The 24,367-nt window shown below is 40.6% G+C and overlaps 1 protein-coding gene across 2 annotated transcripts in view; it reads right to left on the reverse strand.

Moving 5' to 3' along the window:
- SLIT3 (slit guidance ligand 3) overlaps window positions 1–24,367 on the reverse strand; it is a 1,020,157-nt gene that overhangs the window by 808,534 nt on the left and 187,256 nt on the right. For both annotated transcript variants that reach the window (XM_069763866.1, XM_069763867.1), the window contains exon 4: window positions 19,394–19,465. In XM_069763866.1, coding sequence (XP_069619967.1) covers window positions 19,394–19,465 — 72 coding nt within the window. The remainder of the gene's footprint in view (window positions 1–19,393; window positions 19,466–24,367) is intronic.

Consider the following 24,367-nt stretch of genomic DNA (forward strand, 5'->3'; position numbering starts at 1 on the left):
GCTGTGTTATGGCTTATGGGGGGGATGTAGATGTCAGTTCATCTGTGATCACAACCACATGTCAGGTCCAATGCACAAGGGAGACACGGGCATGAGATAATCCAGCATTCAGATTAAAAATAAAACAAAAATAGCAGTTTTTGTTTTTGTATGATTTACATCAAGGTTTTATTACTATGTTACAATAAAGAAAGTTTTTTGCTATAGCGAGGATCTGGATGCTGGATTATCCCCGGTCTGTGTTATGGCTTGGTTTTTGTGTGGCCAGTTATTAATAGTATTTTATGGCATTTATGATGTATTGATCACTTTTCATTGCACTTTTTGGGGCTAATGGTTACCAAAAAAACCCATTATTCAAATGAACAATGTCATATCAAGGTCAGCCTGTGTTACAAAGTGGGGGTGGGGTTAAAGCTTTTGAGTACTTAGTAGGTGGGATCATGCGAGTATAATTTTTTATTCAAGCTGAACAAAAGGTGCCATTAAAAAACGAACAGGAGATTCACTCTGGCCAAAATACGGGCAGCAGCCCGGTGACATCATTGCAGCCAGGTATGTTTCACTTATAAACTCTGCACTGTCTCCGAGAAAATGTACTTTTGAAAAGCCAACCAGGAAAGCGACAAGTCTTCATTGGCTTCAGCCCTCAATGTATGTGTAGAGGAAGAGACATATAGGTCTAGTAAAGTGAGTAGGTGCGAAACCTTTGGGGGGCCGGTCTCTTGGAATTGTCATACAAGACGAATGGTCCCCAAAAGGCATTTGAAAGTATGTTTTCTCGGACTTTCAGAGTACAACACATGTGGCTCACTAGCAGAGTATTTCTCTGATTCATGCTGACCAGAGTTTGGAAAGCATGAATCTCCTGTTAGTTTCCCTGTTATGGCACACTTTGTAAACAGATGATTAATGCGGTTTGAACCACGGGCAGCATGAATCCAAACCTGGCTGTATCTGTGTATGTTTAACTTTGAACCACTATAGCAAATAAGAGAATATTGACTTTGAAAAGCCATCCAAGAACAATGAGTCATGAACAACTAGTCCCCAGTGGTTTCTCCTCATCTGACTCTCCCAGACTGTCAGGACTCTCCCTATATGCACACTTAGGTTTGGTCCAGCCACTCATGGGTAGAAAGGGCAGTAAATAGCTAAAAAGGACCCACCTCTAACTAGCTATCCAAGAATAATAAATAGTAATAATTTTATTTCTATAGCACCAACATATTCCGCAGCACTTTACATTTAAGAGACGACTTGTACAGACAATAAAAGACATTACAGAATAACAATATTCACATCAACAATAAATACCAAGAGGTGTGAGGGCCCTGCTCGCAAGCTTACAATCAAAATTTTTTTATGGGCAAAACAAGGATAGTTAAATAAGTATGTTGAGGCAATAGGCCAGTCTTAAGAATTGCATTTTAGGGCACGCTTAAAACTGTGGTTATTGAGGATTAATCGAATTGTCCTGGGCAGTGCATTCCAAAGTATTGGTGCAGCACGCAAGAAGACAGGAATGTTAGCTTCAGATTGTTGAGGATGTTAATCTTAGGTCATTAGAAGAACAGAGGGCACAGGTAGGGTGGAAAACTGACAATGGAGAAGATATAGAGTGGTGCTGAAGAATGGAGCACTTTGTGGGTGCCGGTTAAATGGTTGGCGAGGAATATGACCCTGGCTGCTGCATTCAGGACGGATGGGAGAGGGGAAGTTTACTAAGAGAGAGTTGCAATAGCCCACACAAGGAGCACAGTCGCCAGATAGGCTTCTTAGATTAGTTATCCAGGACACGTGCGCCTGCACTAACTATGTTTTTTTCAGAAACGCTGCAGAGTTCCAAAATAAAACATACATGGCTGCAATGGTGGTTGAGGCAGCATGAATCTCTTGCCATGTCCCTGTGTTTTGTCATGGTTTTCAATTTTCTCTCTTTATTTCCTAGCAAAGTCTTACTTTAAATGTTTCTATGTCCCATACTTAACGAGTAGAGGGCATTATTATGCATGATATAATATATACACAAGTTTTTTCACTAAACACTTTATTTTAGCAGATATTTTACATGGTAGACCTAATATTAAGCTACTTGTAATAATACTATTTTGTAATAAGAGCTTGGTCTCTGGTCTCTTGTGGTTGGACTAAAAAAAACTTTAAGATGTCTGAAGTATCTTAGAACTGTACACTGTGCATCTCCTCTGCTAATCGTCATAGAATTTATCAATACTTTGACAACTCGGTGTTAAGAGCTGGAGATGTGTATCTTCTCACTGACACTAAATATATAGGGACACACTCATTTGACATTCATTCCTACATTTCCAGAAGAAATAAGAATGGACCAGTACAATGTAGAGGTTTATAATTTCATGAGAATACAAGTATTTACTAAAACAGACATGTCAGAGGTGGTGACAGATCCTCGTTAAATAAAAGGTGGGGGCCTTGATACAGATTTTACATCGGGGCCCAGGAGCTTCAAGTTACGCTTCTACCATGAAGTAACAGACCATAATTACCTATTATTAAATGATGTCTTAACTAAAGCTGTCACAAAAAGCAATATTCTTAATAGTAACCACATGTAATATTAAACATTAATCTAAATACAAGAAGGAAAATCATGCCTATTAATTGTACAAGGAAACCAGAACTCTCCAGAGTGCGCTGTGTGATTTTATTATTTTATAAACACCAGGAAAAGAAAATATTTATGACCTGATATTTCTCCCATAAACTAGATTTACTGAATTACTGTTTTAATAATTATATGACTTCATTTAATTAACTGTTATTTTCAAAATATGGGCAGCTACATTAAGCAGTTTTCCAGGTCATGTGGAGAGAGAATTCGGTTCTGCATTGTTAAGCGCAGGCCCTAATAATCTCATCAACATTTAAATCATTCTGCACCTTGCCCATGTAAAAGATTAATTTAAATGTCCCTAAAATCCTAACACAAAACATTAAAGTCTGCACCAACAGTGCACGTAAGAATATAATGGAAAACAGATATTAAGCTTGAATGCACACCGTTCAATTTAATAGTCTCTGAACACTACTGCTTTCCATTCACTTTTTTAGTTTTTCATTTTATACCTTCAGCAAAGTGATTTATGCCATATTTTTTAGTTTGACAATGGTGGAGGATTATATTTTATATCGCAACGCAAACCGTCATGGAACATAACTCACATGTACAGCATATTATATGTACCTGCAGTTGATGTGAACAATAGGTCATTGTGCTGACTAGGGATAGGCAGACCCATGGATGTTCAGGTCCTTTGGGTTTGGTCCAACTTTATAAAAAAAAAACCTTTGGTTTGGGTACCAGAAAGGTATCCAAACCCGAAGCATATTCAAGTGAATAGGGGGCCCAAACATCTGGCGGTTCAATGCTGTCTTCTGTGTGACAGCATGGTAAACACAGACTCTGACAGACGGTAACCTTAATGAAGTCACCTCCAGTCACAGCTGCTGGGTATCGTGGTTCCCAATCTGTCATACAGAGGGACAGCATGTAAGCCAGCAGCTGTGACAAGGTTAGTGCTGGTCAGGTGCCAGCTGATGACAACTACTGTTATCAGTGTATCCTGCTCTCTGATAGCAGCAAGACAAAGAAGATGAACGTAGATTACTTCATGGGATCATTTTATTAATAAAACAAGGGCTAGTATGGGTAGTAATCTATCAGACACCCCCATTACTAACCCAGTAAGTAAAAAGAGAAGAAAACACACAGGAAAAAAATATTTATTTGAAAAAATACCTCCCCAACAATTTATCTCTTTCCCCCATTTAAAAAAAAATAATCGACAGGGCCCACCGAAATCCATAATATGGGAGGTCCCACGAAGATCCCAGTCCTCTACATCCAGTCTATGAAGCTCTGTTCAGAGAATGCAGCTCCATAGACTGGAGCAGGAGCCACTGACGAGTCTGATGCTGTAGTATGTGATACCCAGCTGCTGTGAACAGAGGTTATGTTAGTAAGGTTACCTCCGTTCACAGTGGCTAGGTCTCATGACAGTAGCGCAGCTGTGAACTGAGGTAACCTTACTGGCATCACCTCAGTTCACAGCGGCTGGTTTTCATGAAGGCAGGGCAAGTGCTGAACTCATGAGCAACCATGAGTTTGACGCTCGGTACTCATTAGTGAGAAGTGTGTTTGGCATCCGTGCATGGACCCCAAACTTTATATTAGAACCCGAGAAGTGGACCCTCTGGGTCATGGCTTCAGAGCCCCTGAGGATGAGCGGACCAGATAATACCACCCCCTGTACAGGGAGTGTTTGGGACAGGCCCAAGGAGGGTGAAACCACAACTGCCAGAGCCAAAGGGGCGACTGTGGGCTAGACCAAAGATGAAATGACGGGAGAGAGACGGGACCACAGAGGTGACCAGAACAGCGGAGACACAGGACAGGCAGGGGCGGCAAAGACAAAGTTCTAACCAGTGTGGTGAAAACACATGACGGGCTGCAACGGCAGAGACACACGAATGGCAGGGACGGCAGGAGCACATGATTGGCAGAGTTGGCAGGAACACAGGATTGGCAAGGACGGCAGCAACACAGGATTGGCAAGGACAGCAGGAACACAGGATTGGCAAGGATGACAAATACAGGATTGGCAGGGACGGCAGGAACACAGGATTGGCGAGGACGGCAGGAACACAGGATTGGCAGGGACAGCAGGAACACAGGATTGGCGAGGACGGCAGGAACACAGGATTGGCAGGGACAGCAGGAACACAGGATTGGCAAGGATGGCAGGAACACAGGGTTAGCAGGGAACAACAGGGACCAAGGGCTGAAAAGAATGGCAAAGGCAATTAGTATAGAGCCAAGACAGAGTCAAAGCGTCAGGAGCAAAGACAGGAGCCAAAGAGACGTCAGCAAGAAGCCAGTGAACGCAATAGACACAAAGGTGTTTTACCAGGACAGACTCAGGGAAGAAGTACCCGATGGGCACTGCTATATTGAGGGCAGAGCCACCGGGTCACGAACTGCAAGAACCACAGCGGCGAAAGGAGCGTGTTTGCGCATGCGCGGACCACAGAAGGGACGAGCGCCCGAGAACCCAGACAGAGAGAAGCGAGGAGGAGCGTCAGGAGCGTGCCGGCCGGACAGGTAAGTATTAGGCAGCGTAATACTTTTACCATTCTGGTTAGCACAATACTACTTGCTGACACATACCCTTTAGTATGACTACTCTAGCCAGAACAGGAAATATTGGAAATGTGCTAGTATTGATTCATAAATATGTTTCTGTACAAAAACCGTACGATACACAGGGTTTTGCTACTGCCACATCAAATTAGTGTTAGGGTTGCATTACAAAACAAGCTTTATTGTAGACGACAACTCTGTAAAATAAAACAAGTGCAATGAGTTATATTACAAATTATTTGATATTTAAACATAAAATAAACAGATATATAATGGATAATATTGTTTCAAATGTTAATATGATGTTATAGATAAAGAATCAGCTTCAATGGTGTACAAATGTCATTGATTCTTTATTATCCAGATAATTGCAGTAGGATGTGGAATATGAATTTTATTTTATTCAGCATCAAAGAACATCACAAGCTTTTACTCCAGATGTGAATTTAGATATTTAGTGACCTAATATTAAATGCTGTGATAAGACTGAGCAGAAGGTGAACTAAACATAGCAATAATTATATATACAGTATGGAGTTTCACAAGGAACACAAAATCTAGTAAGAATTTCAGAACTTTGGTGGACGGGAAAATCCCCATTAAGCTTACAACAGAATTATAACATTTCTTTGTTACATTGCAGAGTAAAATAAAGAATCCAATGTCAGTGAAGTATACAACCCAATAAAGCAATGCCATACAGCCTTTATAGATACATACAAATCACACAGATTGCTATAACTTAATGTTATAGTTTCAGAAAATGTTATTTATTCAATGAAAAGTGATGCAATTTTCTAAAACACTTTTCATGATCAAATGCAGTGATACTCTCAGTGTAAAGGCCCCTTCACATTAAGCGACGCTGCAGCGATACCGACAACGATCCGGATCGCTGCAGCGTCGCTGTTTGGTCGCTGAAGAGCTGTCACACAGACCGCTCTCCAGCGACCAACGATGCCGGTAACCAGGGTAAACATCGGGTAACTAAGCGCAGGGCCGCGCTTAGTAACCCGATGTTTACCCTGGTTACAATCCTAAAAGTAAAAAAAAACAAACACTACATACTTACCTACAGCTGTCTGTCCTCCAGCGCTGTGCTCTGCACTGCTCCTGTAGTGACTGTGAGCACAGCGGCCGGAAAGCAGAGCGGTGACATCACCGCTCTGCTTTCCGGCTGACCGACGCTCACAGCCAGTACAGGAGGAGAGCAGAGCACAGCGCTGGAGGACAGACGGCTGTAGGTAAGTATGTAGTGTTTTTTTTTTTTTTTACTTTTAGGATGGTAACCAGGGTAAACATCGGGTTACTAAGCGCGGCCCTGCGCTTAGTTACCCGATATTTACCCTGGTTACCAGTGAAGACATCGCTGGATCGGTGTCACACACGCCGATCCAGCGATGTCAGCAGGAGTCCAGCGACGAAATAAAGTTCTGGACTTTATTCAGCGACCAACGATCTCCCAGCAGGGGCCTGATCGTTGGTCGCTGTCACACATAACGATTTCATTAACGATATCGTTGCTACGTCACAAAAAGCAACGATATCGTTAACAATATCGTTATGTGTGAAGGTACCTTAACGGTATTCAGTCCTGCACCGATGTGACAGATATTGCGACCAGGAGAAATCTCTTGACTGAATAACTGATGCAAAGAGTATATTAGAACATTATTTAACCCTTCATTATACAATGAACAAACCTGATTTGCTCATAGTAGAATACTTTTTTTTTTTTTTTTGAGAGTATATAGACTGCCTGTTTGTTATCATTTTGTAATCTGACTGCTAAACTAGAGAAAGCTGTAGATTATTGTGGAGTTTGATGAATGATTTTTTGCTAATTTCCATTAGAAAAAAGGAACACTGCTTAATGTAATTTTCAATCAAACATTCAAAAGGGGAAATGCCAAAACCTAGAACTTTATGAAAGCAGATTTTAACAAATTGAGGGAAGAGCTTAATCGTGTGGACTGGGACCACAACATGGTAACTGGGGATACCAAACATAAATGGGGCATTTTTCAGGAAATACTACTAGAATCCTGCAGAAAACTTATACTTTCTGGTAATCAAATGTCAAGGAAAAAGAAACCATTATGGAAAAATAATACAGTGCAAAGTTTAATCAGACAAAAACAAAGGGCTTTCAAAATCTTGACAGCCGAGAATACTGAAATAGCATTTCAGAAGTATAAAGATCTAAATAAGAAATGTAAAAAAAGAAATCAAGCCAGCAAAGTTATCTACAGAGAATCAAATCACCACAAAATTATAATGAATTCCAAACATTTTTATGAATACATCAATGCCAAAAAGAAAAAAACAGATGGTATTGGCCCCTTAAAAGATGATGACAACAACAAGATAATTACAGAGGACAATGAAAAGGCTGAGATACTAACCCCTTAGTGACAGAGCTAATTTGCAGCTTAATGACCAGGCAAATTTTTACAATTCTGACCACTGTCACTTTATGAGGTTATAACTCTGGAACACGTCAATGGATCCCACTTATTCTGAGAATGTTTTCTGTGACATATTGTACTTCTTGAGAATCGTAAAATTTCTTCAATAATACTTGCATTTATTTATGAAAAAAAGCAAATATGGAGAAAATTTTTTAAGTTTTGCAATTTTCAAACTTTTAATTTTTATGCCCTTAAATCAGAGATATGTCACACAGAATACTTAATAAATAACATTTCCCACATGTTTACTTTACATCAGCACAATTTTGGATAAAAAATTTTGTTAGGAAGTTATAAGGGTTAAAAGTTGACCAGCAATTTCTAATTTTTACAACAAAATTTACAAAACCATTTTTTAGGGACCATCTCACATTTAAAGCCACTTTGAGGGGTGTACATGACAGAAAATACCCAAACATGACACCATTCTAAAAACTGCACCCTTCAAGATTTTCAAAACCACATTCAAGAAGTTCATTAACCCTTTACATGCTTCACAGGAACTGAAGCAATGAGAAAGGAAAAAAATGACATTTAACTTTATTTAACAAACATTTTATTTCAGAACCAAATTTTTATTGTCAAAAATGTAAAAAGAGAAAATGAACCACAAAATTTGTTGGGCAATTTCTCCTGGATACACCGATACCCAACATGTGGGGTTAAACCACTGTTTGGGTGCACGGCAGGGCTTGGAAGGGAAGGAGTGCCGTTTGACTTTTTTTTTTATAAACTTTAGTGAAACACTTGGGGGTTCAAAGTTCACAAAATACATTTAGATAAGTTCCTTGGGGGGTCTATTTTCCAAAACGGTGTCACTTGTGGGGGGTTTCTACTGTTTGGGTGCACGGCAGAGCTCAGAAGGGAGGGCGCACCATTTGACTTTTTGAACGCAAAATTGGCTGGAATCAATGGTGTTGCCATGTCGTGTTTGGAGACCCCCTGATGTACCTAAACAGTGGAAACCCCCAATTCTATCTCCAACCCTAACCCCAACACACCCCTAACCCTAAGCCCAAACCTAGCCATAACCCTAACCACAAACGTAACTCTATTCCCAACTCAAACACTAATCCCAACCCTAACCCTAACCACAACCCTAATCCCAACACACCCCTAACTCCAACCTTAACATAACCCTAATCTTAACCATAATCCCAACCCTAACCCGAAACCTAACCTCAAACCTAACCCTAATCCAAAGCCTAATCACAACCCTAACCATAATCCCAACCCTAATCTTAATCCAAACCCTAATCCTAACCCTAACTTTAGCATTAACCCTAACCCTAACTTTAGCCCAAACCCTAACTTTAGCCCAAGTCACTTTAGCCCAACTCTAACCCTAATGGGAAAATAGAAATAAATACAGTACAGATCAAAAGTTTTGACACACCTTCTCATTTAAAGATTTTTCTGTATTTTCGTGACTATGAACATTGTAAATTCACACTGAAGGCATCAAAACTATGAATTAACACATGTGGAATTATATACTTAACAAAAAAGTGTGAAACAACTGAAAATAGGTCTTATATTCTAGGTTCTTCAAAGAAGCCAACTTTTGCTTTGATGACTGCTTTGCACACTCGTGGCATTCTCTTGATGAGCTTCAAGAGGTAGTCCCCGGAAATGGTCTTCCAACAATCTTGAAGGAGTTCCCAGACATGCTTAGCACTTGTGGCCTTTTTGACTTCCCTCTGCGGTCCAGCTCACCCCAAACCTTCTTGATTGGGTTCAGGTCTGGTGACTGTGGAGGCCAGGTCATCTGGTGTAGCACCCCATCACTCTCCTTCTTGGCCAAATAGCCTTTCTCTTGGTGGAGAAAGGTTGAACTTTTTGGACACAGGTCTTTTTTTCAACATATGTAATTATATATCGGATTTGGAAAATTTGGTTTGGTCACTAAGGGGTGAAATAAAATGTAAAAATCTTATAACACCTCTCCTTCCTGCTAGCTGTGTGGTGGTCCTTACCTGGCTTCCCCACTGGTCTCAGGTCACCCTAACTCTACATTATTGCAGGAGAATAGATGTACAAACACCAGCGGGGGATAGGGGGTTGGGCAGCTTCCATGAAGGCTCTGGGGCAGATAAGTATACTGATTTATGATTATTAGTTTAACCTTCTCTTCTCTTCTATTGTACTTGACATATCTATTTGTACAGTAGAAGAAAATGCATTTAAATGAATACGCTTAAAGCTAAATAAAATGTAATAATATAATGGGAAAAACATATGTGAAATGGTTATCCGTTTGACATATGTTTGTGCACATACCTATTGAAACCCATTTTTTTCAATGCAAAATTTGCAAACTGCTGCACTTTTTCTGCCTCTGAAAATGATGAAAAACAGATCTACTTATTTATAACACTGCAGTCTATGAAGACATGTATCGTGTTTCATGTTTTTTTGCAGAAAACACATCTTATGATCTCCTAACACTTCCCCCATGTCCTTTAAAACTTATTCTTGAACTTAAATGCATCTGTTTGATTTTGCTGTAAAGCCTGGCGCTTCTGGACTAACTTGACTGGGGTTGTCCTGGGAAAGTACCCAATCCTTTCCCCAAAGTATGCCGTGGACATAAACTGGCTGATTTCACTAATGCTCACTATAGATTATGCCAACATGTTATGATGGCTACTGGCATGCATATAGCTCACCACTGGAAGAAACTAAATAACTCACTAGCAGTCAAAGGCTGAATGAATAAAACATTTATAACGCAAAGCCCTCAGGGATAACTGCAAAGAGAGGTTGAAGGTATCTGGACCCCATGGCTAAATTACTTGGATGCAACAAATATGGGATATTATATGTTTCTCTAGGGGGACTTGGCCAGTTTAAAGCCCTTAACTCTTGACCTTTCCTGTTTCTTTTCTAAATTGCCCTTGATGAAGACTCTTCCATTTCTGGATGGTCATATTTAATTGGATAGTTATGGAAAGCAATGTTTATTACATTTGTCATTGTACATGTTTATGAATATGACTTATGACCGTTGTGAATTTTTCATTCTATTTTCACTGATGACCATCTCTTCTCTTCAGCTCATCTTATATACCGTATACTCTAACGCCATCTTTCAATGTATCTGGTTGGAAACCAAAATGCATTTGTTTGCTTCAAATTTACAATGAACTTTTTTTGTGACTACAAAATAAAAACATGTAGCTGTTAAAAAGACAAAAACGCATTCTTGGCCAATATGGTTTTGTTGGAAATATTGAATTTCCCATTTAACACAATTGGAAAAATTTGCAACATATTACAAATCGGAGCTGGAGGGTAATTTTTGCATAGAAAACGTTTGCTGCATGAGGATTACAGTTTCCAATCCTCTTTCATATTAGCGCTACTGTGTTCTGGTATGGATTTCCTGTACATGTGAATCTGTAGCATGTCCAGTCTGTGTATAGATACTATTAGAATACATTATTATTTTGCTGCCATATTGCAGATTATTGCTGTGAAACCCACAAAACCATGGCAGGAAGATACCTTTGTTATAAAATCATGGCCGAACTACAACTTATTGCCACAATTTCATGTTAGTTGAGGAAATCTCTGTAGGGAAAGAAAGGTAAGAAAAGAGGCAATTCTACTAGTTAACCTTTCCCTCATTTTACAAACAGCCCCAAGGTGAGTGGAAGTCTGAGGTCATGAGAATAAAGAGAAGTCAGGCCAAGTCTAGCTCACAAACAAAAAGTGGATACAGAGATACTAGAGACTAAATTCATGTAAAACGTAATTCATGCAAAATGCAACAAATGCCCGCCACTCTTTTACATAAAGCAGAAAAGGCTTCCGGGACCCCAGGCAGGGCTAGGTGGGCTTCCCGACACTGCCTTACAGCTAGCATAGTATATAGCACAGCCCATTATAGGATGTTACAGCTCACAGATTATTAAAGCTCAGGAGGAAAGACCAAAGAAACTGAACATACTGTGCAGAGAGTGTGTGACAAGACAGTAATGAGACATGGTTCCCGCCAGCTTACCTGTAGCCATATATGCCAAGGTCACTAACATTATGAAGGCTGTGCTTATGTTAAAGAGCTTGAATGGGGTTGGCCACAGTCATAAGGACACACATGGAGCGCCTGTGATCCGTAGTGAATGTATGGTGCACCCAGCACCTTAACGTTGAGGAGTGCAATATTTTTTAAGAAAAACACAAAAAGCTTACCCATTTTATACATCATACAAGATCTACAGTGCCTGACAACCACCATCCGCAGTGATTACTTGGTGCGAAGGCCACTGACTGTTGAAAAAAGTCCACTGGTATTTAGCTAACAGCTTTGGTGTCATATGTGCAGTGTATTAAACCCGAAACACTTTGTGATTTACATATAGATAATGAGAACATACCACTTTGTGCGCCATGACAGATATGTACGTCATGCAGAGCGTATGGCTCAACTTCTGTACCGGTGCAGTCAGGTGCAGGGGCCAGACTCATTTACACATCCGGCTACTGCTGTAACTGCTAGCATTGGTGTCCTTGCAGTTAGTTTAACCCCTGATATGCCACTGTTAATAGTGACATTGGCACATGACGAGTTTGACAGAGGGAGAGCACTGACTGTGTTACCTCAATGACACCCCTTGTAGCATGATTTCAGGGTAATGGTGCATTGCTGTGACAAATAGCTTCTGGGTCTGTCATGCACTACGGCCTATCAGATCCAGACACAGGCTACTAGTCAGTCATACACTGACAGGATAGGTTATACACTGCACTGTATTACCAATGCCACCATATCACATATTAAATGGCCCTTGAAGAACTAATAAGTATTGTAAAGGTAAAAAAAAAAGTTAATAAATCAATTGTGTCAGGATAATTTTGATTAGGTTATGTACGTACCCTGTATTACTATCAAAAAGAAACAGCAACTGGCATGGAATACAAAAGCAAGCCACGCAACTGTCCACAATCACTTCTTGGTGCTGAGGAGCTCAGCGGCCAGTCTGTTACATGCACGTTAGCGAAGGACATTGCTTTCAGAGCATTCAGCAAGTGCTGGCTTAGGTCTGTGGAAACATTACTAAAAACTTACTTGACCTGAATTCAGAATAAAATAGTCTGCAATTACGCCAGTATGCCCCAAGTCAGAGGCAAGGTGGTCTGGATCTCACACAATAAAACTAAGCTGAGCCAACCATGAGGCAGGGAAGGGCTTAACGTTCACACAAGCCGGTGTTCTTATAATGAAAATATATTCAGCTCAATCTTTCAAATAGTTTCCAGCTACAGTGAAATCACAATTCCGTCCAATGTAATGTTCCAAGTGAGGCTGGTGAGCTTACCGCGTACCCACATATGTGCTACTGAAAGCTCAGGTTCTCATACATTTAATGCTAAAATTGTTCATTAATAAGAACTAGTGTCTGAAACAGTCATACTGTCTAATAAGTTCAGTAAGAAAATATGGAAGAAAGACTAATGCTCAGCCTGGGCAATGTGATCATTACAGTTTCACTGGAATACCATTTCCTTTCATTAAAGGACTTACGTGGTCTCAGAAAACCAGTGGGTTTAGAACTGCCTCAACTGCTGCTCCGGAGAAGGTTTCATGAAAGAATCACCACGGCAGCCAATCACTTAACTCAACAGCTTGTACCATCTACATTGGCAGAGCCATTGAGTCCGGTGATAGGCTGCAGTGGTGTGGTCATGATGTTACGGCTGCAACCTATATAGTATCTTATTTTATAACTCTACTCACGTAAGGACAATAAAAAAAATTAAACTGAAAATCCCCTTTACACATAACATAAAAGCAAGTTATGAAATTACTAAGGATACCAAGATATAATCCCAAGAGGCAAAGATGCAAAGGAAGTTTACTAGTATAGAAAAATAGAATACATTAAGCAACATTTTTAAAGTTCTGAAAGACTTCAAAAATGGAAAAGACAAAGCTAAATCCTAACCTCTTATACTAATGGAACAAAAGAAGAATAAGGGTAAGATCACACTAGGCATTTTTCCAGCGCTTTCTTTTTCTGCAGTAAAACGTGATGAAAAAAATGTCCAGCTTCACCGAATCTGTGAAAAAAAGTTTTCTTTATTCACAAACTTAAACATGGAGGATACAAACTTCAGCACAAACCATATGGGTATGAATCTCAACGTGTTCCTGTAGACTAAGCTCCCTTAATCATGATTGGTCATGATTAAAGGAGCTTAGTCTCCAGAAACGCGTTGAGATTCGTACCCATATGGTTTGTGCTGAAGTTTGTATCCTCCATGTTTAAGTTTGTGAATAAAGAAAACTTTTTTTCATGGATTTGGTGAAGCTGGACATTTTTTTCTTTTGGATTCTGCACGACTTGACGCGGCGGGTTTCGTGCTCTCGAGACTCAGCGTAAGCATCATGGGTGAGCTGGTTTATGTTCCTTCTTTTCAAAGTAAAACCTGATCTCTTGGTAGAACAGAAGTAGCAGGGAAAAAAAGTTTTTCTTGCATGTTTTGTGCTTGTATTTCTGCGGTTTTGGAATGCCAGATTTGCATCTTGTTCATGCCGATAAACTGTAGTGTTGGAAAAAAAAGTCCTATTCTATAAAATCAGGATTTGCACAAAAAACACAGCAAAAACTGATAGTTGCGTTTTTGGTGCTTTTGTTCAGTGTTTTTTTCACCACCCATTAATTTCAATGGGTGCAAAACCCTGAAAGAAGTGACCTGCTCTATTGCGAAAAAAAAACATGCAAAGCACAAAATATTGATGAGAAAAAACCAAGCTGTGTGCATGAGATTTCTGATATACCATACACTTTGCTTTTACTGTAAAATGCAGCTGAAAATTTGCACAAAAGAGCGCATTAAACAAAAGCTGCAAAAACGCCCTGTGTGAACTTAGCCTTGAAGTTGTAACTGTTGAAACATTGTAACTGTTGGAACTGTCAGCTGTACCTGGAAGTATAAGTGTTTCTGATAGATCAAGTGTTGTTGTTGCCAATTGTTCCAATACTTTCATCCACTTCAGCATGTTAATATTTAGCATCAGAATTTAAGTCAAACCCAGGAATGGAACAGAGAAAAATTTTTTACAAGTAATATTAAAAGGTTATTCTAATATTATGAAAATGATGTAGATAGATAGAATGACAGTAAGCAAGTTTACAATTTACTTGCTTTTTCTAGCCACGATCAGTAAGAGCAGCGTTTTGGACAGCTCACCTGCGCTGCTTACCAGAATGCTAAGTTCTACATTAGAAGTACAGTGGATGGAATTTATAGAAATCCTATGCCCACTGTGCTTCTTTTTAACACTGCGTACACTCCCCCGTGGTGCGGGTTTTCCAGCTACAGCATGCTAATTATCTGATCTCCAAACCGTAGTTGCATCCATAGCAATTCAATAGATGCGGTAATTCCACATGGTTCACTGAACACATTCGGATTTAGCTGCATGATTAGAATGCAGTGAAACTACGCCATTTACAAAACGCTGCTATTTCCTGATCGTGGGCACATAGATTAAGAGCTTTTATGTTACATAGTGCACAGCTCATATCAAAGTAGATTGGCCATCAGAGCCTGAGTATGCACAGTAGTTACATTTCAGATGAGGAGGCAACCCCTGAGATACCAGTCACCTCTCTCCATCCCATTGATTTCTGTACAACAGTTTGACAGCTGCTCACATAACTCTTCCTGTCAGTTCCTTACTGAGCAGCTGCTGTTATCAGTGCTGCAAAATCACAAGCAACTAGTCACCTCCATTGGCAGCTAAAAGAGCAGATCAACTATTCATAGCCAACCCAACTGGAGCCTTGCGCATGCTTAAAGCACTGTTTTCTCTATTTGCAAATATGATTACACTCAAGACTCAAGAATAAGCTGCAAAAAATAAATATTGATTGTAATCCTAAGTGTCTATTTATAGTAATAATCTATTCTCTTTAATATTGTTCTACTGAACAGATTGTGGTAATATGTCACTAATGTCAGAGAAATCACAATTTAAATTAATGATAAACACTCAGAATTTTTTGCAACTAAGCACATTTTAAGCAACACTAGAAAAAATAAACTACAAAGTATCCAAATCATTAATGGTAAAACAGACAGATAGCCTTGGGTGGATCAGCAGATAATATTAGGTTAAGGTGAGATTAGTTGTGCAGCTCCAGGCACAATCCTGGTGTTAACATGCTTGATCCTCCATGGCTCCAGCTGTGCCCCCTGAACCTCCACCAAGAAGTCCAGATATATTTTTACCCTGATTTTTTCTAAGTGAAAAATAGGCTTCCAATTGCACTGCCAAGTGCTGCTTAATAAAAAATAATGTTAATAGGAAAAGAAAACTCTCTCTTCATCCTTGGCAGTGGTTTTGGAAGCCCATTTTTACTTCTATTTTTATTCTGATTAAATCATTAATGGGAAATAGTCACATTGACATTGACAGTTCAAATGGCAGCAAGCATCTCTGAAACCAAAATGAGATGAGCAGATTAATAAGCATTTTTGTAAGAAGAGTTTCAGTATAAATTGTAATTTATTCATCCAACCATGTGCTCAGAAGAGAGGATTACAGTGTGGATCTTTACCCAATGACTGCACCAATCCCTGAATGCAACCTTGTACAGAAGCCCACCTAATGGACTCTTAAACCCGAAACTCATAATGAGGTTGGAATGAATAAATCACAAGTTATTCTGAATCTTTTCCCAAACGTATTGTAGTGCAGTGGTAGCACCCTATACAATGATGAGGTAGTGACCCAGCAAAATTCCAAGCAAAACGTCTCTTTAATGTTCAACTAAAAGAAACACAGCACACGATATCCTCCGGAACGCAGCCGGGAACAGAACAGTCCACCTCCAGTTCACAGCTGGGCACATATCCTCTGGATTACAGTCATTACACATGCCAGTTCTTCTCTGACCTGTTGCCATGGGCAACTGCAATGCCATGAAAATGACTCTATACTCACAGCATTACACAGTACACGATATTCTCAGGATCGCAGCCGGGCACATACAGTCATGGCCAAAAGTATTGACACCCCTGCAATTCTGTCAGATAATACTCAGTTTCTTCCTGAAAATGATTGCAATCAAAAATTATTTGGTATTATTATCTTCATTTAATTTGTCTTAAATTAAAAAACACAAAAGAGAATGAAGAAAAAAGCAAAACATTGATCATTTCACACAAAACTCCAAAAATGGTCCAGACAAAAGTATTGGCACCCTCAGCCTAATACTTGGTTGCACAACCTTAAGCCAAAATAACTGCAAGCACCCGCTTCCGGTAACCATCAATGAGTTTCTTACAATGCTCTGCTGGAATTTTAGACCATTCTTCTTTGGCACACTGCTCCAGGTCCCTGATATTTGAAGGGTGCCTTCTCCAAACTGCCATTTTTAGATCTCTCCACAGGTGTTCCATAGGATTCAGGTCTGAACTCATTGCTGGCCACCTTAGAAGTCTCCAGTGCTTTCTCTCAAACCATTTTCTAGTGCTTTTTGAAGTGTGTTTTGGGTCATTGTCCTGCTGGAAGACCCATGACCTCTGAGGGAGACCCAGCTTTCTCACACTGGGCCCTACATTATGCTGCAAAATTTGTTGGTAGTCTTCAGACTTCATAATGCCATGCACACTGTCAAGCAGTCCAGTGCCAGAGGCAGCAAAGCAACCCCAAAACATCAGGGAACCTGTTTAACTGTAGGGACCGTGTTCTTTTCTTTGAATGCCTCTTTTCTTCTCCTGTAAAATCTATGTTGATGCCTTTGCCCAAAAAGCTCTACTTTTGTCTCATCTGACCAGAGAACATTCTTCCAAAACGTTTCAGGCTTTTTCAGGTAAGTTTTGGCAAACTCCAGCCTGGCTCCTTTATGTCTCAGGGTAAGAAGTGGGGTCTTCCTGGGTCTCCTAACATACAGTCCCTTTTCATTCAGATGCCGACGAATAGTACGGGTTGACACTGTTGTACCCTTGGACTGCAGGACAGCTTGAACTTGTTTGGATGTTAGTCTAGGTTCTTTATCCAACATGCGCACAATCTTGCATTGAAATCTCTTGTCAATTTTTCTTTTCCATCCACATCTAGGGAGGTTAGCCACAGTGCCATGGGCTTTAAACTTCTTCATGACACTGCGCACGATAGACACAGGAACATTCAGGTCTTTGGAGATGGACTTGTAGCTTTGAGATTGCTCATGCTTCCTCACAATTTGATTTCTCAAGTCCTCAGACAGTTGTTTGGTCTTCTTTCTTTTCTCCATGCTCAATGTGGTACACACAAGGACACAGGACAGAGGTTGAGTCAACTTTAATCCATGACAACTGGCTGCAAGTGTGATTTAGTTATTGCCAACACGTGTTAGGTGCCACAGGTAAATTACAGGTGCTGTTAATTACACAAATTAGAGATGCATCACATGATTTTTCGAACAGTGCCAATACTTTTGTCCACCCCCTTTTTCATGTTTGGTGTGGAATTATATCCAATTTGGCTTTAGGGCAATTCTTTTTGTGTTTTTTCATTTAAGACAAATTAAATGAAGATAATAATACCAAAGAATTTGTGATTGCAATCATTTTCAGGAAGAAACTGAGTATTATCTGACAGAATTGCAGGGGTGTTAATACTTTTGGCCATGACTGTATCCTCCAGTTTACAGTCACTAAACACGCCAGTCCATCTTCTGAGACTAGTTGCAGTGGGAGTCTGCACTGCTGTGTACACAGTGGGTGCCAGACTTTTCAGCTGCCTTGGCCATTTGGCTTAGCTTGCCAGTGTGGCCTCACACAGGTGGAGCGCTGCAGAGCCTTCTGCTCTGTACTCCTCCAAACACCAGACTGACACTGACTCTGAACCTGACACCCCCAAACCCTATACTGCAGGGTTTTTAACTTGAATTTGTGGCCTTCAGCCACATGGAAAACCCGGCCTGGAATGAAACAGACTGCACCACTACGATCCTGTTGTACGTTTCAAAACACAAAAAGTCCAGAGCAGGTTTTCCCTAAATTTGCCTTGGACAACAACCATAACCAAGACCTATATTCACTTTAGTCTGCATTGCAACCACAGCTATGCCTATGACTGCAATGCACTCTCATGACCTCAATACACCTCTGTGCGCATCCAGGGGGAACATACAGTGACCCTCACATGTAACACCAGTCACTGCCTCACAATATGTATACTAACACTCATGTCGTCTAGCACTATAGCTTGTTTGTTGCAGATTAGATTGCATTATCGATGTGAAAACATTCATTTTTGCCAACAGACCATTTAGGAGAATTTATGAAGATAACTTTTTAGAGTAAAATAATCAAACAAACTGTTGAATCAACTCTGTCCCACATAATAATACAATTGCATAACTGGTCAAGCCAGATCAGACCATCCTCTTTTGACCCCTGTAGTCAGTTACTGGCCTCTGTAATCATGATATTATTGTTGGAAAGTGACCAATGAGGTTAGTGATTGCTTGCAGCGGTCATCTAAAAGCAGTTTGAACACCATTTTTGCAAGACAACCAAAGCAGTAGGCTGAAGCAGCAAGAGATTGAAGTACAGTGTTATTTTATTGCATCCCATGCTTTATTGATAATTTAAAAAAAATGCAAATACCTTTGAGGAAAAACCAAAAGCAGCACAAATTACACTAAAGTGCAAATATTATATGACAAATATTATGGCAAAGAACAGTGGAAAACCAGAACACATAGTAAGCAGATAAAAAAAGTGTTACACTACTCACAGTCTGGTAAGTTTTACAGTATTTTGGAACAACAGTTCAGGAAGGACTTGCAACTTATTTTTATTCAGGCGCCTGGAACAAGATAAAGAAAAAAATATTTAGCAATGCAATTTTACAGACCACTAGCTCACATTTATAGAAAAGCTTCTGTTATTTTTAGGATAAGTTTAACACTACAATACTCTGCCCTTTAATGGTAATGAAAACCTTAAAAACTAGGAGACAATACCGGGAGAATTTTCAAAGCATTTGGAAAGTACAGCAAAACCAACAGGAATCCTACTTATAAATCTACATTTATTTTTAAGAGTACATTCCCATGGGGAAAAAAACAGTATTACAATATTAGCAATGGTAAAGGGGTTTTTCACTTTAACACCTTAACGACCGAGCTACTTTATAGGTTATTGACAGGGAATATATATATATATATTTTTTTTAAATCTGTCATTTTATTTGGCAATAACTCTGTTTCGTTTCAACAAATCCCAGTGATTCTGAGAATGTTTTTTCTTTACATATTATATTATATGACTTATATGACTTGGTTAATTTGCACAAATATAAAAAATTTGGTTAAAATTTCACAATTTTCAAACTTTTAATTCTTATGCCCTTAATCCAAAGAGTATGTCACACAAAATAGTTAATAAATATCATTTACTAAATATCTGTAATGCTGTAGATAAGCCCCCGATGTATCCTGAAAGATGAGAAAAAGAGGTTAGATTATACTCACCCAGGGGCGGTCCTGCTGCGGTCCGATCCGATGGGTGTCGCGGTCCAGTTCAGGGCCTCCCTTCTTCATAGGATGACGTCCTCTTCTTGTCTTCATGCTGCGGCTCCGGCGCAGGCGTACTTTGTCTGCCCTGTTGAGGGCAGAGCAAAGTACTGCAGTGCGCAGGTGTCGGGCCTCTCTGACCTTTCAGCGTGCAGACAAGAAGAGGACGTCATCGTAAGAAGATGGGAGGCGCGGAACTGGACCGTGACGCCCATTGGACCGGAACGCAGCGGGACCGCCCCTGGGTGAGTATAATCTAACCTCTTTTTCTCATCTTTCAGGATACATTGGGGGCTTATCTACAGCATTACAGAATGCTGTAGATAAGCCCCTGATGCCGGTGGGCTTAGCTCACCTTCGGCTTTAGGGGTGACAGGTTCCCATTAAGTTCAGATTTTGCTGGAATGGTTTCAAAGTAAGTCACATTGGCAGAGCCCCTGAGGTGCTGAAACATCAGTGACATCATTTTCAAACTACACCTCTCAATGAATTCTTCTAGGTGTGCTGTGAGCAAGTTGACACCACATGGGCCTCACAGAAATTTATACCATTGGGAGGTGAAGAAAGAATAATTTTACCACTAAAATGTTGTTTTATCCCCAAATTAAAATTTTTGTAAGGGCTAATGGGAAAAAATAGACCTCACAGTTTGCTGTGCAATTTTTAATGATTGCGCAAATACCCTACATTTAAATCGGGAACTACATTTCAGGCACAGTACAAAGCTCAGAAGGAAAGAACCGTCATATTATAGTGAGTGAGAGAGCTCCTAAGATGCAAAAACAGCAGAATCCCTCCATACAGTAGTGTTCAAAATAATAGCAGTGCTAATCAGAAAATCTTCATACTAGTTTTTATTTCCATGCATTGGGAACATTGCACACTGTTTTCTAATTCAAATCTTGAAGAGAAATGGATATCAATTTTTACTAACTACTTTACAAAAAATAAAAAATGAACATTGGGCTGTTCTAAAAAATAGCAGTGTCTGCATTTGCCTTTACAAACTTTTTTTGTGGATTTAGCATTCCTGTGAATCACTAACCTAATATTTAGTTGTATACCCACAGTTTTTTAGAACTGCTTCACATCTATGTTGCACAGAGTCAACCAACTTCTGGCACCTCTCAACTGTTATTCCAGCCCAGGATGCTTGGACTACATCCCACAATTTTTGGGCATTTGTTCGAACTGCCTTAGATACAACATTTTTGATGTCACCCCACAAGTGTTCTATTGGATTAAGGTCTGAGAATTGAGCTGGCCAGTAAAGGTACCGGCACATTAAGCGACGCTGCAGCGATATAGACAACGAGCTGATCGCTGCAGCGTCGCTGTTTAGGTCGCTAGGAGACGTCAAACATCGGCAACAGCTGAACAATGCAGGAGCGATCCAGTGACGTACTTATCGTTCTCGCTGGTTGTTGCTCCATGAAAAAACATTGCAGGCATCGTTGCTTTTGACCAAATAAAGTTCCGGACTTCTAGCTATGACCAGCGATGTCACAGCGGGATCCTGATCGCTGCTGCGTGTCAAACACAACGAGATCGCTATCCAGGACGCTGCAACGTCACGGATCGTTGTCGTTCTTGTTGGAAAGTTGTTCAATGTGAAGGTACCTTAAACTCAAATAACCTCAATTTTGTTGGACTGGAACCAAGATTTTTCTTGTTTACTGGCATGTTTAGGGTCGTTGTCTTGTTGAAACTGAAACACCTATTTCAAGGACATGTCTTCTTTAGCATAAGCCAACATGATCTCTTCAAGTATTTTAATATAAGCAAACTGGTCCATGATCCCTGGTGTGCGGTAAATAGGTCCAGCACCACAGTAAGAGAAACATTCCCATATCATGATGTTGGCACCACCATGCTTCACTGTCTTCAGAGTGGACTGTGGCTTGAATGCAGAGTTTGGGGGTCGTCTGATGAACTGTCTGTGGCCCTTAGACCCAAAAAGAACAATTTTACTTTTATCAGTCCACAAAATGTTTCTCCATTTCTCTTTAGGCCAGCTGGTGTGCACTTTGACAAATTGTATCCATGTTCAGTATGTCTTTGCGGGGACTTCTTGATTAAAGATTAGTGTCACACAGGCGTCTTCTAACTGTCACAGTCCTCACAGGTAACCTGAGACTATCTTTGATCATTCTGGAGAGGATTATTAGCTGAGCCTTTGCCATTTTAATTGTAGTCCTCTGTTTTCTTCCACGTCTCTCTGGTTTGGCTTTCCATTTTAAAGCATTGGAGATCATTTTAGGTAAACAGCTTATCATTATCTGCATTTCTTTATATGTTTTATCCTCTCCAATCAACTTTTTATTCAAAGTTCGCTGTTCTACTGAACAATGCCTTGAATGACCGATATTTCTCAGGCTTTCAAGGAGAAATGCTGTACAACATGTTTCACCCTGCTTCACCCTTAAATAAGGGTCACCTGATTCACACCTGTTTCTTCACAGAATGATTGACCACACTAATTGAACTCCACACTGCTATTATTTTGAACACACCCCCTTTCAATTAATTATTCTAATACAGAGACTCAAAAACATGCAGATCAGGAATGCGGAGTGTTGGTTTTCTTAGAATCTACTGCACCGATTGGTAAATTGTTAGGCATGTTCTAATATAATTTATACTAAAAACAGTGATACATCTGGTTAATCATATTAGACTGCTATTTTTTTGAACACTAATGTAAGTGACTCCATTTTACAAACTACACCTCTCAATGAATTCGTCTAGGGGTGCAGTGATCATATTAACACCACAGGTGTGTCACAGAATTTTATACCATTGGGCAGTGAAGAAAAAAAAAAACATTTTACACAGGCAAATGGGTAAAATGACATCAACATTTGCCACACAATTTCTGCTGAATGTGGAAATTCCCCATATGTGGCTGTTCTTAGCCACACAGCGAGACTCTGAAGGGACGGAGCACTATTTGCCTCCTGGAGTGCATATTTTCTTAGAATAGTTTGCTGACTCCATATACAGAGCCCCTAAGTTCTAGAAGAGCAGAATACCTTCATCAAGTAACCCAATTTTTTGGGAAATTATACCTCTGTCAAACATGTGGACATTAAATGTACCGTATATACTCGAGTATAAGCCGAGATTTTCAGCCCAAATTTTTGGGCTGAAAGTGCCCCTCTCGGCTTATACTCGAGTCAAGGTGGGCGGCAAGGTCGGCGGGTGAGGGGGTGAGGGCGCTGAGGCATACTTACCTAGTCCCAGCGATCCTGACGCTGTCCCTGCCGTCCCACGGTTTTCTGTGCTGCAGCTTCTTCTCCTCTTCAGCGGTCACGTGGGACCGCTCATTAGAAAAATGAATAGGCGGCTCCACCTCCCATAGGGGTGGAGCCGCGTATTCATTTCTCTAATCAGCGGTGCCGGTGACCGCTGATAGAGAAACCCGCGGCACCGAAGACAGCTGTGACAGGCGGGGGCAGCGTCAGGAGTGGCGGGACTAGGTAAGTATTTTATATTCACCTGTCCGCGTTCCAGCCGCCGGGCGCCGCTCCATCTTCCCGGCGCCTCCATCTTCCCGGCGTCTATCTGCGCTTTGACTGTTCAGGTCAGAGGGCGCGATGACGCGTATAGTGTGCGCGGCGCCCTCTGCCTGATCAGTCAGAGCAGAGACGCCGGGAAGATGGAGGCGCCGGGACCGGACGCTGGGAGCTGCAATCAAGAGAGGTATGTGTTTTTTGTTTTTTTATTGCAGCAGCAGCGGCGCAGATTTATGTGGAGCATCTATGGGGCACAATGAACGGTGCAGAGCATATGTGGGGCACAATGAACGGTGCAGAGCATATATGGGGCACAATGAACGGTGCAGAGCATATATGGGGCACAATGAACGGTGCAGAGCATATATGGGGCACAGCTATGGGACAATAATGAACGGTGTCGAGCATATATGGGGCACAAAGAATGGTGCAGAGCATATATGGGGCACAATGAACAGTGCAGAGCATATATGGGGCACAATGAACGGTGCAGAGCATATATGGGGCACAATGAACGGTGCAGAGCATATATGGGGCACAATGAACGGTGCAGAGCATATATGGGGCACAGCTATGGGACAATAATGAACGGTGCCGAGCATATATGGGGCACAAAGAATGGTGCAGAGCATATATGGGGCACAATGAACGGTGCAGAGCATATATGGGGCACAATGA

Source organism: Ranitomeya imitator, chromosome 4 (genome assembly GCF_032444005.1).
Source record: "Ranitomeya imitator isolate aRanImi1 chromosome 4, aRanImi1.pri, whole genome shotgun sequence".
Taxonomy (NCBI): domain Eukaryota; kingdom Metazoa; phylum Chordata; class Amphibia; order Anura; family Dendrobatidae; genus Ranitomeya; species Ranitomeya imitator.